This window comes from Clinocottus analis, unplaced genomic scaffold (genome assembly GCF_023055335.1).
Source record: "Clinocottus analis isolate CAN_PGR_092001 unplaced genomic scaffold, fCliAna1.0.p SCAF_4, whole genome shotgun sequence".
Taxonomy (NCBI): Eukaryota; Metazoa; Chordata; class Actinopteri; order Perciformes; family Cottidae; genus Clinocottus; species Clinocottus analis.
The window spans coordinates 9,087,450-9,106,722 of NW_027176153.1; the positions used below are offsets into that span (position 1 = coordinate 9,087,450).

Consider the following 19,273-nt stretch of genomic DNA (forward strand, 5'->3'; position numbering starts at 1 on the left):
AATCTACCTATAAACAAATAGTAGAAGAAGAAAAATAAAGTTGCCTTGGCTATCTAACCAATGGACGATAATTGGGCAAGTTTAAATTGTTCTTTTATGTTGGCGAGTTTTCACCATGTTTCATGCTGTCCGGCGCTGAAGAAGACTTCATGCAACAATGCTAATGCGCGCCATCGGCTTAAGCAGCTGATAAATCACGTGACTTTAAGTCATGTTGCGTCAGAACATATTCTGCAAAAGCATTTCGATATCCTTTTTAGACCTCCTTAACGACTTTAAAATGCAGGTACAAATACATGAATGGCTACGGCTAACAAGTTATGATAGCGCCCTCCTTTAAAGAGCGCCAATCTGTCATGATGCAATGAACTTGACTCGAATGTGCACAGATTTACTGCAACCCAACATTATCGCAATGATTCCACAGCTAATAAATCATTTAGTTACAAAGTTTTGCCACTTCAAAAGCTGATTTGACCTGCCTTTCATTGTGACATTTTTTATTTTTTGGAAAGTGCAGATATGCGATTGCTGTGGAAGAGAAGCATCAACGCTCTGTCTACTAAACTCTGTCAAACAGAGCATGTTTGTATTTACAATTTTCAGCATTTCATTTCTTCTCTTCACTAGTATTAAATGCAAGCCAATTAGTGGGCATAAGTATCTGGTACCGTAAAAGTCGGCTAACAAGCCGCTACTACCGTCAGTGGTTGTCCCCACTAGCTCCCCGCTGTAGCCAACTAGCGCTGCAGCTAGTTCTTGGCAAGCTCTCCGCTAGCGCCCCAAAGGTAGTGGGACCAGCCCCAGCTCGACGCCCGACGCGGGCAGCGGGGACGCGGGCAGTAGCAGCAGCATTAGCGGGGAGCTCGGAGCAGCAGCAGGAAGCTATCAGCAGCAGCGGGCAGCTAGCAGCAGCGCTAGCTTGCTACAGCGGGGACACCCAACGAAGGTAGAAGCGGCTTGTAACCCAACTTTTACAGTACATGTACAGCAAAAGTACATGTGTGCTTTTCTAATGGAAAATAGATTTGTGCTGCTGTACTGTGACTATATTGACATCATATTAATAATCGAATAATCTTGGCTTGAAATATGTCATGAAATGATTGGGCTTCATTATTACTGGCCTGCAGATACAGTCCATCACTGCTTCATCATGGATAGAAAGTAAAGCGGCGTTATTATCTTCCAGTAATAGCAGAAGAACAGAACAAGAAGATGAATACAAATACCTTCATTTCCCCCCCTCCACATCATAAATGCTTCATACACATGGCATAACATATATATATATATATATATATATATATATATATATATATATATATATATATATATATATATATATATATATATATATATATATAACCACAAAGGTCTCAGCTGTTTCATTGTCTTTGAAAGGAAAATGACATAATATGTGAAACAAACAAATTTCCTCAGACTTACATTCTAAAAAGTCCTTTGAACAGATTGGACACAGTATTGAGAGCTCTGTAGGAAAGCTTGTGAGAAGCTTGTGTGGCGCCGACCTGTCACTCACACTCGAGCACGCACACACACACACACACACACACACACACACGTGTGGTCACAGCAGGGATTTTCTTCCCAGAGAGCAGCATGTAAGAAGTCGTTTTGTATAGAAACCTGTGTGTGTGTGTGTGTGTGTGTGTGTGTGTGTGTGTGTGTGTGTGTGTGTGTGTGTGTGTGTGTGTGTGTGTTTGAGTGTGTGTGAGTGTGTGTGTCTGTGTGAAGGCATTCTGTTTGTGGTATGCGTGTCTATAATAATCTTGACTTGATCTGTTGGGGGTGGTGTCATTATGGCTGAGAAAAGGCTGTCGGTATAAAGGAAGCACCACCCAAACACACATTTACACGCTGCGCTAAGCAGCATCCACACACACACACACACACACACACACACACGCACACACACAGTCAGACCAGAGACTCAGTGATCAGGAGGGTCTCTGACGTCATAACCTGGCGTGCAGGTTGACGATGACGCCATCTTCAGGCAGGTCTTTGATGGGCAGGTCGCTCACGTCCCCTCCTCCATGGTCGGTGCTCTCACAGCTACTTTGAGGCGACTCGGGAGGAGGCTTGTACAGGATGCTGGCCAACAGGAAAAAGATTGTCCCCACCACCTAAAACGAGAGGACAGGTAATAGTTGTCAAGATAAATGGTGCACAGAAAAGAATTCACAAAAAAGCAGATGAGTCTGGTGGCACATACTCAGTCACTTTTTCTTATCAAAGGTTTAATTTAACAATTTAGTAAACACGCTTATTTTCTCGCCTGAAGTTTAACAAGATGATTGACATCATTCTCATGTCTGTGCTTAAAGTCCGAGCCCTCAGGCCGTTAGCTTAGCATAAAGCACAACGACTGTAGCATGAGGTAAAGTAAAGAAATACACATGGCGGCACCTCAAGCTCCAGCTTCTGGTTCTGCGGGGCGTAACCGGGTCATGGCAATCAGTCTCCAAGACACTTTTAATCCTGTTCAACCAAAATTTGCCAGATCTACATTTTTGTTTACATATTGCATAGGTTGACAGGCCAGGGATGATGTATGTGTACAGATTGTAAAGCCCTCTGAGGCCATTTTATAATTTGTGATTCCGGGCTATACAAAATAAACTGAATTAAAGTTTAAGTGAATATTGATTCGTATAAGTATGATGTAAGAGGTTGAGGTGTTAGGGGCCTTTGAACTTAGACAGAGCTAAGCCATCCATCACTCCCTGCTTTCCGGTACTATGCTAAACTAAGCGAATTACATTTAAACATGCACGTCCAATAGGCCCCAACAGTCCCGAAGGCTGAGTGACTAAACAATGTTATTGACTTTTTTTCCAGCAAAGCAGAGAGATCTTACCTCACAAAGCTTACGTTTTCAACAAAGACATTGAATGAATGTGAGACTGCAGCAAACGGCCTGCATTAGTATTACCTTATAGATGATGCCAGCCACTAGTGTGTACCGGCTCATAGCTGAGTTATGATAGAGGTAGCAGGAGCCCTGCTCTCCACACCGATCCTGCCACAGTAAGCAGGAGATGTCAATCACCGAGCCGAACGCTATGGGGCCTGGGATACCTCCTGCGGGGAGACGGCAACAGAGATTGGACGACATCCAAACATCTACGTTCAGCCGAATTATCACGATTCAGAGGTTAAAATGGAAAGAGTTTGAGAAGAATGCAGCGGGCCTACCAAGTGTGCGCACCACAATCCATTGGATGCCGAGTCCAAAGGATCTCTGGCTGTCTGGCACACACCTGCACAACACACAGTCGGTCAGACACGACGATGACAATACAAGTTCCGCTCATTTTGCTGCATTTGTTTTATCTGCAGTTTGTCCTGACAGTACAGCGATTTGCTCAGCGTGCCATCTAGTAGGCCATGGAGGTACAAGAAGATATAGCCGCCCATGTAATGTTTTCTTTATTTTTTTCTCGGCAGTTACCAGCTGTGTACTTGTAATGAAAACACACAACAACAAGTAGTCAAACGGGGGCACTTGTCACCTGAGTGTGGCAGTGAGTGCCGGGATGCTACAGAGGAAGGTGAAGGAGATGACGATGAAGAGCAAGGAGAGGAAGGCCGGCATGTGGTGGCAGGTGCTGCCACACTTCCCCGTTAGAGCGAAGCCCTCCTCGCCCCAGGACACGTTGCCCACCACACAGCTGCATCCAGAGTACACCTGGAAACACACACAGTGTCCAACATTTCAGAAGCTGAAGAGTCTGAAATATCTATATATTATATTATAATATAAGAGCTATTTAACTGTTCAACTAAACGGCTTTACTAATATTGCTGCTTCTAAATTAATAAAGAAGTATAAGTGTGTGTTGTAAACTGTGTAATAGTTTTGTGTTGTAAACTGTGTAATAGTTAATAGAATTTCAATAAATATTGAAAGGAATGATGTTACGTTGTTTACCTATATTATTCCTTTCGTTGTAGGTATAACAAAATGCTATTGTCCTTACACTAAATTATATTTAGCATTTAGAGAAAAAAAACAGTTGATTTGTTTGAAGTCCATTTCATTTTTTATTGAATGGCTTTCGAGGGGGCTTGTAATGAAAATGAGTGCCTCTGCGGCAGAATTTAGCATTTTCACTTTCTACTAACGCTGATAATGTATATAAACACAACTGCAATAAATGAACATAAATGCACTGCTGCTTGTTAGCGGGGAAGTTTACAACAAGTCTTGAGATGCAGTGGAAGTCTTTATTTTTGGGGAAGGCTTCAGCAATGCTGTCTCCTGTGTCTACAGACACACAGCTTTGTGCTCTTTAGGACTGTCCTCATAACATTTTGTTCTCTAATCCATGAAACAGAGTTTCTCCACAAGGAATCACACAAAAACGCTGAAAAAAATCTCGGGATAACCAGAGATGTGCATATACGTTTCTCGAATATAAGTCACTGAGCATGAAAAACACACAAAAAAACAACTAACGAACAAGCGAATGAGAAAAAAGCCAGCAAGCAGTCAGCTGATCCACTGAGAGGGGGCGGTACCTGTTTGCCGGTGGAGGGCTCGGTGTGGTTGATGGAGCTGCAGCCCGCGTGGCATGGGGAGTAGTACATCACTCCGTCTGCCCCACACACTGGGTTGTACAGCTCTCTGACACAGTTGCAGCCTGCGTTGCAGCCCACCGTCAGATCCTCCTCGAGAGAAGAGCTGCAGACGGACCAATGGGAGGGAGGGAGGGCCGGGAGGGGTGTGTGGAGACGAAGGCAAAGAAGGAGGTCATTGGTCTCAGTGGTTTTGCAACCTCGTACTCTGATCACAAGTACTTTCCTCAGTCACTAATGTACACGTCATCATGGTGGTAATTACTCTGGAATACATGAAGACATTGCTGAACAAAGCGGGCTGTTTTTATGTTATGTTCTGCTCTATACCTACGAGGAGGATTATATTATTATTATTTTATGTCCCACAAAATCAATTTGGATGCAATGTTAATGTTGTCCGTGTCAGTGCATAGACTACTGTATATTAGCAAGTGGCCCAATAACTACTGGCCATATATATATATAAAATATATAACATATATTTGCCGTTACACGATAGGAATTACCAGGGGACAAGTCACTAAATGCATATTTGAAACACGTTCGTGGACAAAAATAAGGGATGACTTTTTGTAAAATATCATACCAGGCTGCACAAATTGTCATGTATCTCAATACAGTCGAAAAACCATAAGGTTAATGTTAATGTTCTGTGCTCGTAATGGCTCGCATGCTTTTCCCTTCAAGATTATGATCCAACAATCTCAAGACATTTCAATTGTTTACTGAAGTAAAATGTTACTCTGTACAGCTAAGCACATTAGCTTCCATTAGCTTCTATTCAACTATTCATTTGATAGAAACTTCCTTTGCAGAGAAAAATCTTCTAACTAATTGCAATAAATCTAAAGACAGAAGCCCCGATTAGCAATCAGATGCTGACTGCTAATTTGACCAGTTGTTTCAAGGAAAGAAACATAAGATTTATGATTAAATGTATTTACAATTGAACTTAAAATTAGATAGGTGGCAAACCAGCTAAGATAAATCGCCAAAATATGCAGACCTGCTAATGCTAACGCTAACGCAACATTACTCACAGACTTTAGACTCTTGAAGGACCACAATAATTATTGCTATCCCAAATATTACCGTATCCTTTCTGAAACAAAAGTTATATGAACAATGGTCTGAACTTTAAACATTAGTGTTGGTGTTTTAGTCAAAAGAAAATCATGAAAATGAATGGACATTAGGAGCAAACATAAACCGTGCCCACCTGTTTCTATGCTGCAGCTCGCTTGGCTTGTCATACAGGTCTTTGTACTGGTCCAGCTGCTTCTTCTCCATCAGACTGTATTGGTACGGCGCTGTGACACCGGCCATGGGCACGTTGGGGCAGTGGATGAGGAAGATGAAGATGGCGAGCAGACTGACCATCGCACACATCATGCAGAAGCGGATGATGCCTCGACAGCGCAGGTTCAGTCTCTTCACAATGTAGCCGCCCAGAAAGGTGCCGCCGCCGCCGGCTGGTACCACCATGTAACCTGAGGGAGGCGGGGGGCAGCATACATGGTGATGCAATCAGGATGCAGTTCCACTGTAAATATCTACTCGTAGACATGAAGTATCACAATCTCACAAGTTAGTTGTTGTGAAATATACTGAGTGTCTTAGTTCGTTGTGGACACTGCATTAGCTTTTCTTCAGCTCCACTCTCCAGTGTTGAGGAGGGGCAACAATCTCGTAAAAGATTACCACAGTTTGGCCAGTTAGAGATAAATTCATTGTTTTAATGAGAGATTTTATCCGGTAACTGGAGTTATTAGAAGAGTTTTGACCATATGCTCAACTCACATGCTCTTACGAATACTTGTTTTGTATAACCAACGTACTAATTTTGACCCAAACTACCTTATCCTGAGCCTCGCCTCAAACTATTGCTGTCTAAACGCAACCAAGTAGTTTTGTTGCGTAAGTAAATGAAGAAAAAGAGACCACATGCATGTAACCAGCGGAAAACTGACACGCAGACCCAAACCGACCCTCGAGGGTCACCTCGAGCATTATGGTTTGTATGATAGGGCCTTGATATTTGATGATTTGAGAATAAGGAAGTGTTGTGAATTCAGTGGAAGTGCATGTTACAAAAGACATTGCATGAGACACTTTTTCCCAATGTGGAATAAAAGTCACTAGTTTGCTCCTTCTACCACTATTATCAACTTGACTAAAAATTTAAATGATCAAATATTCCCTATGCTGCTGTAGTTAGATAAATAACACAACATCCAGACTCACGGTGAACAAATATAAATGTATTGCACAGGAGGGCATGGCGAAAATAATGTCAATGGAAATAAAGTGCTTGGATATTTAATATCGCCAAAGGAACAGGTCAGAGTCCAAAGTCTGTCCATCTGTCTTGTCATTTTATTTTTTATTTCTCACCGAGTTGAGATGGCTTTAAAACTCATTTGGATCGACCATTCGGGTTAGCGCTGGTGTGCTGCATGATTTGACCTCTTTGCTTGTCACTCACCGAACCATGTGGCAGCCTCCGAAGCACTCAGACTGAACTGCGACTCCAAGAACTTTGGACCGAATGTGGACATGCCGGCGATGAGGGTGGCCTCCGTGGCCCCGGCCAAGCACAGGAACAGGAAGGGGGGATTCTTCAAGAGGAGCAGCACGGACCTGGAGGGAGAAAGAAGGAGCATAGAGTAAGTGTGTGCAACTAACTGAATAAACCATTCGCTTCCTTTTTAATCAAACCAGACCGCTCTAATCTCACCAGCCTGGAGTTGTTCCTAATACAGAAAAACACTGCCCTGGACCCAAAGACGTATCGTCATATACGCAACATGATCCTCGCCTTACTGTGTCCCCCAGTGCTGCAGTGGTGACTTCCTGTGGGTGGCTGCGTTCAAAGTAAACAGTTACTGAAAGAGGCCGGGCTGTCACTCATAAGTAAGAGTCTGCCACATGTCTGTCTAAATATAGAGCCTCATAGAGTTGCTTTCCTCTATATATGATAATCTCCGGATGGAAAGATTGCTGTTTTTACATAAATAGCGATCACAATGTCAGGATGGCTAAAATGTGGACATTTTCTTAATTTACAAACTGTATTCCAGTTAGTACTCAAGAGATATCATCATCATCATCATCATCGTCTAACGAGCTAGCTAACATCACACACAGAATTCCCCTGAGAGTTGACAGCTACTAGCAGAGCTGCCAACTTTTCCATCTAGTTCTGGAGGAAGACAGTAAAATGAGCAGAGGGCCTGATGCTGTGTGAGTGAATCTATGGCAGGGATGTCAAACTCGTTTTAGTGAAGGGGCCACATGCTGCCTATTTTGATCGCAAGTGGGCCGGACCAGAAAAAATCACAGCATGACAACGCATAATTAACGACAACGTTTCTCTATGTTCAAATTATTCGTGAAGGTTTTTTAGATGATAAACTCTATTTTAAGGTCTTTCAACAATTAACTAGAAACATAAAGAGCAAAAATTCAGACATCAGCCCTCTGTTTATCTGCCTGGGCTCTCCTCTGCAGATTCCCTCGCTTTGTGACGCGTTTGTGACGCCACTTTCATGACGTGATCCATGTTTAACGACTTCCAACACAATAATATCACTGCTCACATCAATTGCGACTGTGGATCAATGGTTTGCATGTCTGTCTTATAAGCAGAGGATCAGAGGATTGAATCCCAGCTCTGCTAATTTTAGTCTTAAAAAAATATATATATATTTATATATACACTTTTTTTTTCTTCACCCCTGATCGATGGGATATAGACCAACTGTGTGTTTTTGTCTTACCTCCCTTTTAAAGCAAGGAGGCCTCGTGATCCCCTGTGAAGCTTTTGTAACCCCATGTGGGGGTCCAAGCTCGGTTTCTTTTTGGGATATTGAACATTCTCCGTGCTTTAATTTAGTGATTCATGGCACAAAAAGAACTCATCATGTTGATGCTCTCAGTCTGACGATGTCATGATGGTGTCACGTCCTCTGTACTGTATTATTCTGAAAGTATATCTGCAAGCAGGCTCTGTAGGCAACAGGGCAAGGTGTTGGCATCGAAAGGTGCAACGCATTGCTGCATCTAGGAACGTCTGACGATCATTCAGCTTTTTCGTCCCGAGAGGCTCGTTGGTCGTCAGGATGGTGGTCCACCTGTCCGGAGGTTGTCTGTAATGTATCCAAAACACTTTATCTACCGGCCTTTTCAGTAAGTGCACTACCTTGGCATGTCTTTGACAGATTTGCCGAACTGAGGGTCTGAGGCTGTGGTCTGGCTTCCGTCCTTGAGCTGGTGGGCCTCGGACACCCGCATGGCCACGTACTCCTGAGAGCCTGCAGAAGGAGGCAGAGGGTCATTTGCCATTGCAAGTTCTACCTCAAGCTAAAAATACAAATATTAAATATTTTTTTTGTAACATATATATATGAATGCTCTTGTGCTTCTTTGCACTTTACTCCTTCCTATTGGGAGACAAAAGAGCGTGCAGGTGTGTGTGTGGAGTGTGGACGGGAGCGGTACCCGGTAGCTGTCGTGGGTAGCCCAGGATGGGGAACGCTACCAGGAGAGCTGCTGCTCCTCCTGCCAGGAAGCCGATCCACCAAGCCCCGACCCACAGAGGGTTCTCTGGAGTCATCTCTGTGCTGTGACAACACACATACACACACACGTTTTGTGAATGACTTGACATTCACTGTTATCCACCTTTTATATAAGGGTAATATGGCCACAATCTTACATTACAATATAGGTGAATTCATCTCTTTAACAACACGTTTTGGTAGTTCAACAGGCTTTACCATGTGATAGTTTCATATAAACTAAATCAATAATTCCAGCTATACACTGACTATGTTAACATCAAGTATGCTCTATTATATATTGTTCTATCTAAATACATATTCATTCTTGGGTTTTCTAGTCTATTGTAACTCATCCTGCCACCCACAGGAGACTTACGTCATCTGGATCTCGGTGTAAATGGTGAGGAAGTATCCCCCCAGCAGGTAGCCCGCCGCCGGACCCACAATGGCCGCCGTGTAGAAGATCCCTGGAGAGAGAGGGAGAGAGAGACAACAGACTCAGAACCAGACCATGGGTGTGTCAGTACAGTGCCTGTCTACTTCCTGTTTCCTACAGGTTAAAAGGGCCCCATTGTTCTTTATCGAGCTCTGTGTCCCCAAAGTTAATGTTTTCATGTCAAAGACTGTTTGTCCTTCAACGGGTCACACGGTGCGCTGCTGCTATTTGAAATGGACGTAGTTTTGTACCACAGATGTCCTCAGTGGATGCTGAATGGTGAAGAGAAGGTGGTGGCAACAGCCTGAGACGGGGGAAATTACAGAGTTGATGGAGGCAACATTAGTGTTGTGATTGTCTTCTGGATAGGTACTCCTAACTGGAGTCATTATACAGTGGTATGAAAACATTTGGGCACCTCTGATCATTTTCAAGTTTTTCATTTATGTATCATTGGTTGTTCGGCACAGCAATTTGAATTAAATACATCATATAGAAGACACAGTGATGTTTAAGAAGTGAAATGAAGTTTATAGGATTTACAGAAAGTGTGCAATAATTATTTAAACAAAAGTAGGCAGGTGCATAAATTTGGGCACCCCAACAGAAAAATGACATCAATATTTAGTAGATCGTCCTTTTGCAGAAATAACAGCCTCTAAACGCTTCCTATAGCTTCCAATGAGGGTCTGGATTCTGGTTGAAGGTATTTTTGACGATTCTTCTTCACAAAACATCTCCAGTTCAGTCAGGACCACAGGTTTTCAATGATATTCAGGCCTGGGGACTGAGATGGCCATTCCACAACGTTGTACTTGTCCCTCTGCATGAACACTCAGGTAGAATTTGAGCGGTGTTTAGGGTCGTTGTCTTGTTGAAGTATCCAGCCCCGACGCAACTTCAACTTTGTCGCTGATTCTTGAACAATGTTCGCAACAATCTGCTGATACTGACTGGAATCCATGCGACCTTCACCTTTAACAGGATTTCCAGTACCTGCACTGGCTACACAGCCCCACAGCACGATGCAACACCACCACATGTTACTGTGGGCAGCAAGTGTTTCTCTTGGAATGCTGTGTTCTTCTTCCGCCGTGCATACCGCCCCTTGTTATGTCCAAATAACTCACATTTAGTTTCATCAGCCCACAGCACCTTATTCCAAAATGAAGCTGGCTTTTTCAAATGTGCGTGAGCGTACCTTAAGCGACTCTTTTCGTGGCATGGGCGCAGAAAAGGCTTCTGCCGCGTTACTCTCCCATACAGCATCTCCTTGTGCAAAGTGCGCTGAATAGTGACACCATCTGCAGCAAGATCATGTTGTAGGTCTTTGGAGCTGGTCTGTGGGTTGAGTTTGACTGTTCTCACCATCCTTCGCCTCTGCTTATCTCAGATTTTTCTTGGCCTGCCCCTACGGGCCTTAACTAGAACTGTGCCTGTGGTCTTCCATTTCCTCACTATGTTCCTCACAGTGGAAACTGACAGCTGAAATCTCTGAGCTAGCTTTTTGTGTCCTTCGCCTAAACCATGATGTTGAACAATCTTTGTTTTCAGGTCATGTGACAGTTGTTTTGAGGCTCCCATGTTGCCAGTCTTCGGAGAAGATGCAAAGAGGAGAACAACTTGCAACTGGGCACCTTAAATATTCTCATGATGGGCTTCACTTGTGTCTGTAGGTCGAGGGTCAATGAGCTTACCAAACAAATTTTGTGTTCCAATAATTAGTGCTGAAGGTATTTAAATCAATGAAATAACAAGGATGCCCAAATTTATGCACCTGCCTACTTTTGTTTAAGTAATTATTGCACACTTTCTGTAAATCCTATGAACTTCATTTCACTTCTTAAATATCACTGTGTTTGTCTGCTATATGATATATTTAATTGAAATTGCTGTTCCGAACAACCAATGATATATAAAGGAAAATCTTGAAAATGATCAGGGGTGCCCAAACGTTTTCATACCACTGTATATAGTGTCATTAGAGCAACACAACATTGTTTTATTTGATCCTAGAGGGAACCCAACAGTTGAGCCCATTTAACTAATTCCCAACATTAAACCATTTGAATGAATAGTAAAAAACAAACAAGGAAAGCGTGTTGTTGTTCCCGTTAGATTACAGGTCTACAGGTCAACTCACACTTTATGATCATGGAAACGACAACACATCTGTCACAGTCAAAGAAATATCTACTGTTTACATTCATGCAAGCAACAGATATCTGCAGTAGACATGCAATCGTTGCAAAAAGAAATGCAGGTGGTAATTCTTCCAAGCCCTGCTTGATTTGTGGAAACCAATCAATTTGTCAGTCCTACAATGAGACAGTAGGAAACAAACAAATGACTGAGAACAAATGCACATAGACTGAAAAAAGTGGCAAACTGGAAAGAAATGATCAATATTTTAGTAACATAACAACAACATAAAAATGACCGCTGTCCATGAGTGATCGCTAAGTGAATTTACTCACCAATATAAACAGGCGCATAGTTGGACTTGACGTTCTCGTCCAGGTACGTGACCCCTAGTGTGTAGAGCGGCGTGGCGCCTACACCGTGGAGGAACTGGCCCAGCATGAACACAAACCGATAGCTGGACAGTCCTCCGCCCTCCTCGTCCCGGCACGGGCTGGTACGGTTGCCGGAGCACATAAGTGTCCGCTCGGTCAGACTGACTTGGTAAGGGGGCGTGGTGAAGTGAGGCAAGGCAAACACCAGAGAACCAACCGCCATGATCAGCACCCCCCAGCCCAGCCAGCGGGGCTTGTGTCCCGTCCCGCCGAAGTAGCTGACGAAAGCCAGGCAGACGCAGGCGGCGATGTCGTAGGAGCTGGCGATGAGGCCGGCCTGGTAGCTGCGCAGGTCGAAGCGCCGTTCGATGGAGGTGACCACTGTGTTTATAAAGCCGTTGATGATCATCCCCTGGAGGAAAGACGCCACGCAGAGGAAGAACAGCACCCAACGGGGGGTGTTGAAAACTTGGACAGCTTTTGGCGTCAGGGCCCCCCAGCCACATAGCTGATCCGAGTCCGTGGAGATCAGCTTCAACCCCAATGCGGTGCCCGCATGCGGTCGTGTTTCCGCCCTGTAGAGCTTCCCCGGGAGCGTGGAAGCCCCAGTGAAAATGTTGGGCCGAACGGGGCTATCCGCTTCGGGGCTGCCAGGGCTCCTGGGGCCTGAGCCTAGTGGGCTGCCTGTCTGGGAGTCCGGGGGGCTGGGGCTGTCCAGAGAGGGGGCCCCGCCGAGAGGGCAGTCCTGAAGGTCCAGGAGCTCCTGCTTGGAGCTGAAGGAAGCGTCGGTATTAAGCAAGACGGGCATCTCCCCTCTGAGAGGAACGATTCTGAGTCCTTATGGCACAGGTGGATGTGGAGGGGTCTTTTCACTGGGGAGACAGAGTGCGATGTTTAAAACGCAGGAGCAAAGCAGTGTGAATCGGCTGAGGCTCGAGGTGAACGCTTTGAGGTCAGGGTCACTGTCCAGCCCTCGGATGATCTTTCCTGGCTTGTATCGTGTGCTCCATGTGGCCTCAGGGCTCCGCTGGTGCTGTGTTTACCTATCTGGACAAGGTTGTGCAGGTTGTAGAGACTTCATACTGACGTTGAGCAATAGCATCCTGAGGAGAGCAAAGAGAGAGTGAGAGATTTGATCAGGGAAGCAATTGGTTTTAATCAGGCACAAAAGCTTTCCATGGTGGCATGAATGGATGACACATAAACACAGAATACATCACGAGGTAAAAATCTGCCACGCCTATTTATTTGTTCGTATCTTAAGAAAAATGTGATCCTCACGTCAAGATAACAGTATAACTGTGTGCTATAAATATGTTTTCTTTTTTTGCCAATGCAAGGCAATACAAACTGCAGTTATATCAGATATAGAGAACATTACAGGGGGGCGCCCCCCTGTAATGTTCTCTATAGCGCCAGATCACAAGAAGTCATTGAAGGTTATCTTTCCTATAGAACAGGTCTACACCTTGTTCTGTTATTAAACAAACTAATCGGACGTATGTTATTGATCGTATCTACACGACAGCTTGTCATCTACACCAAAACGTGGTCGCGCGTAAACACGTGTCCTCTCTTCTGCTCTCTGTACCGAGCACGACGGAGTTCCGCCCCGATGCACACAGACATTTGCAAAAGTACAAAGTATACAGACATAAAACTAAGTTATTAATTAATACATGGAGAAAAGCCTGTACTTTCAGGTAAATGGTTACGGTGCACCATTAACAGGTTACGCTGCGCATGCGCGACTCGCCGTTTTTTGGCGTTTCGCCATCTCCGTGAAGTCTCCGTCAGGTCAACTTTTCTGCTCTTCCGTCTCTTAAAACCGAAAACAAATCTCACCTCAATATGGAGCGTGAACTGAGCGCAGCGTATCGAGTCTATAACCGTGTTTATAAAAGATGTGTAGAGGAAAGCAGCTCACTGCAGCACTGACACTGATACAACCTGACGCTCACACATCTGCACTCATTCAGGTTTGTTTTGCAATTTGCTTTTAGTTTTACAAAATGAGCTCTTTAGTAGTAACTACATATTATTTATTTTTTTGCACAGGTAGAACTTTATTTTCATTGTTCTAAGTGATTTCAATTTATTATTTTTTTTGGTATAATGGGGCAATCTAGTTTAATTGAACGTCATTGCAATTTTCTTTATTCTGTTATTTATAAAAGCACAGACGGAGTCAGAAAATGATGTTATTTACAGAAAAAGCAATGCTGGTGTCATCCAGGTCTCCACCCTCGCCCCACATAGCCTCACTCGCTAACCTAAACTGACCCGGTCACGTTCCTGTGAAACAGTTTAATTTCCAGCATCGACCATGGGACATTAACAACTCTTTTTGCGTTATACTTGTTGAGGAAGTCCCACATACATCGTAACATCAAACGCCTCCGTGTCTGGGTTCATAACACATCCGTAGTCGCACACAGTTTCGACACCAGGACGAGTGTCTGGATGAAGCCGCTTCCAGCGCTATCTCAGGCAGACCGGCAGCCAGTTGAATTCTGCTTCAGCAGGACGGCGGTGAGGTCAGGCGGAGCTTCTCCACGCTGATTGGCTTTCGCAACTCAACAACGGGCACATTTTTTGCCGAAGTCGAGTTATTCGAAAAGGTGAAAAAGCAAAAGGGCAATAGAGCAAAAGAGCAAATATTCGCAACGCTTTCTCGCGTCATTTGCGCCGCCCAGCAAAAAATTTGCTATTTCACAACAATTCGTGTCCGTGCATTGACTTTACGTGTAATCGACTTGCGCGAATATTTCGCAACTCTTGATATGAACACACCATTAGTCTACCTTATAAAAACTAATGCACTCATTTACTTTCAGTGACCTCAAGTCTTTGTACATGTTTGCCTCACAGAACCTGACCGTCACAGTCCATTTGAGCTCAATACTGTTCATGAGGACAGTACAAAAAGGGAACTCATATGTTTCCCATACTGAACACAAGTCCACATGTTTATGACACCAAACACGAAAGTGTAGCTGTGCAGCTTGTGATGGGACTGGGTTCCACATATGTTGTGTCCAAACAAAAAGCTTCAGAATTTAAACTCTGTTTAGAGAGTTTTTAGAACTGTCACAGACAAAACTCTCAGAAACTTCAGCGTATTTAACCTTTTAGGTTTCTGACACGAATCGATTCAACTAACTACATGCAGCACACACATTACCAGCAGCACTTATGCTTTAGAACATCAAACCCTTTAAAAATCATATAATGACTCAAATCAAATCAAATGCATCACGAAAGACAAAGCTCTCTATATAGCAATGAATCAATTTATAAATATGCTCGATTTGGCTTCCTACCTCCATTCCAGGCCGTGATTATCAACCGGTCTGGTGACATGAAATCAAAGAACAAGACGGAGACGGAGTGGAAGAGACACGAAGAACAGTCAGAGAGTGGTTTTCATGCTCGTCCCTAAGCTCCTCTCTCAAAGCCTCTTATAGTGCAGCTTTGAGGAAGCACATTACATTCACACACACATCTCTCCCCCCCTCCCACACACACACACACACACCTGAGAGATAATGGCACTGTGCTTACTTGTGCTTACGTCTTTTCCAAACACAACAAAGTTCCAAAGCTTGTTCAATTTTTTTTTTTCGACGTGCAAATTTGAGGATAAATAATATTTGTTGGAGCTGCGGCCCATGCTGAGCAGATGATAGTGATAGAGTGTCCTCTGAGAGGAGCATTTTGGATTCAACACCTATTGATGGGAACCTTTTTCGAGAAACTGTGTTAGATTCAAACTCCTTTGAAGCCGCGTTAGCTCGAGACAGCGGGGCTCCACAAAAGACCGGATGGTTAACATATGTTTCAGTAAAGGCTGCAAGAGGTCGGCATGTTAGTTTGCATTCATTCTCACTCGATTTTCTCACTCGATATTTTTTCCTTAAAGTGACAGCTCTCCTGAAAGTTTGCATATAAAAGTATCAATATTGATTATTATGTAACAGAAGACATATCTGTGTGTCCATCACACATATATTTCATGAACCTTCCATTATTTGTAGATTTTGTTTACATTTATATGGACTTTTTGGCTAATTTATAACTATTTGTGTACATTTAAATATTTGTGAAGAAAGTTATTCAAACATTAACCACAAAAAAAAACATTTGTGAATCCTTCTGTGCGCATTCATTAACATTGACACTGATCTAATCTCATACTCGTTTTGCTTTCCTGGGTGCCTATGAATGCAGCTTTATTAAGAAACAGAGTGCCGCACCTTGTGAAACCTCTTTTGTTACTGACAACATACGCTCATTGTCACATGCCACACAATCTCCCTCCCAACCGGTCACATACGGATGCTTGGTCAGGGGCCCTTTGGCGTCACTGTTTGATGCACTGGGTCCCCCTATTTGTTGACCCTGTGTCATTATTCAACGTCCAAAGTAGTCCAATAGATTTCAACACGTGGTTTACTTGGTTCGGTTTAAAATCATCACGCGTCGGGGTTATAGACGTCTCAATAAGTCAAATGACACCGCCGTGGACTGTTTCACACAGGTCACAGCGGTCTCCTCGGTGAAAGTCCTGTGTTTGTTTGACCCACTCCAACCACCTGCCAACAACAATTTTGTCACTTTTTACACTTTTTTGCCTCCTGTCACAAGTACAACTACAGCCACCAGGGAAAGCGGCCCAAAGCCGACGGCCCGGGGAGCACCATGGTTTGTCGCAAAGAGGCCTACTGACCAAGCTGTAAATGTGCGTTGGCACACGGCGAAATGCTCTGCCACGGCTTCTTTGTTTCAACTAATAACTGCAATGTTTGGCGGTGAAACCAAAAAGCGAGTGAAATTGTTGGCGGCGAGCTTTCCCAGCCAGAGGGTCCTCACAAGCCTGGCTGTTTGCTGAACAACAGGGAAAAGAAAAGGACTTTCCAACCACGGCGCTGCTGTGAGCTGCTGACTACTCAGCTGATTGCTCATGATAAGTAAATCATAATAAGGTTCGGGAGGGAAGCCAGAGACGACAATTCAATTTAAATGGTATTACAGTGGTCTGAGGTGGAGGTATGAAGTTCTATAAAGGGTCTAGGGTAGGTTTTATGAAGCATCATGAGAGCAAAGGGGGATGGGTCATTATCAGGTGATGATGACGTGACCAGAGGTGGGCGTGTCTTAGAACCGGTCCTCTCTGTTAACAATGCCCTATGGTGAGGTGATCCTGTCCCACTGTTAGCTTTTCCCCGAACAAAGCCAGAAATTGAAAAGTTCTCACCGAGCTATTTTTTTCTCATTTCAGTCCTATCTCATTTTTATATCTCGCCCTTTTCATGCCTGTTTTCAAAGTGAGATCAGAGCGAGCAGTTGTAACATTAATAATGGTGGGGCTCGGCCCTGCTTACCGGGGCCTTCATCTTCACAGCGGAAAGGTGTTTGCTTTGGACGGGGGAGTGTTTCCCCCTCTGCGGTAAACAAAGGCTTTTGAAGCATCAAGGAGACTTCTCTCATGTGGTTATTACTCTGCCACGCAATGACAGACTGAGACTCACTCACTGCCAATCACGCTCCAAGAAACTATATATATATATATATATAACACTGAAGACAACTTGCACTCCGAAAAAAATGTAGTAAAGGAGACACCGAGAGAGGAGTGGATGGGATCTCGTGAGTCAACTGTGCCCCCGTCTGAACCGAGCGCCGACGTCCTTCCAGGATCCAGCTCTTTGAACCTTCCATTAGACAAGCATCCAGCCCTGAAAAGACCTCCAGCAGCTTTGTGTGTTTTGTCCTTGTTTGACCCTGCGTGTGTTGTGTGGATAATTTCTTATAAAATCTCATGGCAGGAATATGCGGTCCGCTGTCTTCCTTTCCGTCTCGGTTCGTTTAGGTGGACCTGTGACTCATTTGATTCTGTTTTCAGCGTGTGACTGAGCGCGAGCAAGGTGTGATTACTGGGAGAACATCGCTGATTGGTATTAGTTTGTTACCCGCTGTGGGGACGGCATTGGGAATTCCTGTTAGGTGAATGGTAATATGATAACTTTCCAAATAATCTCTGTGTTCAGGGCCACTGCACGTTTGGGTTTGCTAGGTCTGTCACAGTAAGGGTTAGGGTTAGGTTTGCATATAGACAGCAGGGACATGAGAGACAAAGAGAGAGAGAGAGAGAGAGAGAGAGAGAGAGAGAGAGAGAGAGAGAGAGAGAGAGAGAGCGAGAGAGACCTTTAATTACCTGCCGTGTTTGAACAGTTTTTCTTCTTCTTTGTATTACGTCTAAATTGTTCGATTCTTATCTTAAGTTATCTTATATATTTAAGATCAAAGTCTATACTGTTTGTATTTTTTAAGTTTAACTTAAGCCTACTTATTTGTATTCATTAATCTTACTACAATTACTGCTCCTAATGGCTATGGATGGGTTAAATGCAGAGAGCAAACTTCATGGATGTGTGTCATGTCTGTAATATGACGACGTAATAAAGTTAAGTTTTACAATGTTAACACAAAATTCTGATAGGTCCTTACTTATTGTTTTGCCTTCGCAATGTAAACGTGAGATTCTCAGGCCACTAAATTCCCTTGTCGATGTGAAGCGGGTCCGTTTCCTCTCCTGCTGCACTGCAGCTCATCGTGAGTCTGAAGGCTACAATGCAGAGCTATAGCTTCATGCATAGCAGACATTATAGCAAAGAGAGATTTGTTTTGTTTTTTATCACACTATTCTCATTAAGTTATGATTCAATTATTGTAATATTACAACTTTATTCTCATCATGTATCTTGGTGGGATATATTAGAAGATGGACTGAAATCATGCCGAGCTATTCAAGCCTTGGAAATGCATGACGAGAAAGTCCATTTCAGTTCATGCGGCACGTGAAGGTCTTCAGATTTGATGGCTTTAGAAAATGGTCAAATTGTGTTTGAATAAAATTCCTCCTGAAAACAAGGGTGTGACTTAATGAGTACAGCCAACAGTGCAAGGTCCTCCTTGACTTTGTGAGGGGCCAACATGCAGTTTATCAAATGATACATAATGAAGATATGTATCATTTGATAAGCTGTATTATTTGATAAACTGGTAACAAGAACTTCAAATCAACCACACGTCACACCTCTGAATGAAGCTGGTTTGTGTCAATTATCTTATACAGAATAAAACCATGT

General features: G+C 43.6%; 1 protein-coding gene across 2 annotated transcripts in view; it reads right to left on the reverse strand.

Annotated features, from left to right (window-relative positions):
• Positions 1-1,360: 1,360 nt before the first annotated feature.
• Positions 1,361-19,273, reverse strand: part of slco4a1 (solute carrier organic anion transporter family, member 4A1) — a 28,502-nt gene continuing 10,589 nt past the window's right edge. Inside the window, exons 1-12 of one of the 2 annotated variants that reach the window (XM_068598547.1) lie at positions 15,446-15,526; positions 12,084-13,225; positions 9,547-9,637; positions 9,109-9,230; positions 8,810-8,921; positions 7,094-7,248; positions 5,828-6,098; positions 4,549-4,711; positions 3,540-3,715; positions 3,223-3,287; positions 2,960-3,108; positions 1,361-2,150 (exon numbers count right to left, since the gene is read on the reverse strand). In XM_068598547.1, coding sequence (XP_068454648.1) covers positions 1,980-2,150; positions 2,960-3,108; positions 3,223-3,287; positions 3,540-3,715; positions 4,549-4,711; positions 5,828-6,098; positions 7,094-7,248; positions 8,810-8,921; positions 9,109-9,230; positions 9,547-9,637; positions 12,084-12,930 — 2,322 coding nt within the window. In that variant the 5' untranslated portion in view covers positions 12,931-13,225; positions 15,446-15,526 and the 3' untranslated portion in view covers positions 1,361-1,979. Of the gene's footprint in view, positions 2,151-2,959; positions 3,109-3,222; positions 3,288-3,539; positions 3,716-4,548; positions 4,712-5,827; positions 6,099-7,093; positions 7,249-8,809; positions 8,922-9,108; positions 9,231-9,546; positions 9,638-12,083; positions 13,226-15,445; positions 15,527-19,273 lie in introns of those variants that run through there. The other variant, XM_068598548.1, reaches the window with a different exon arrangement.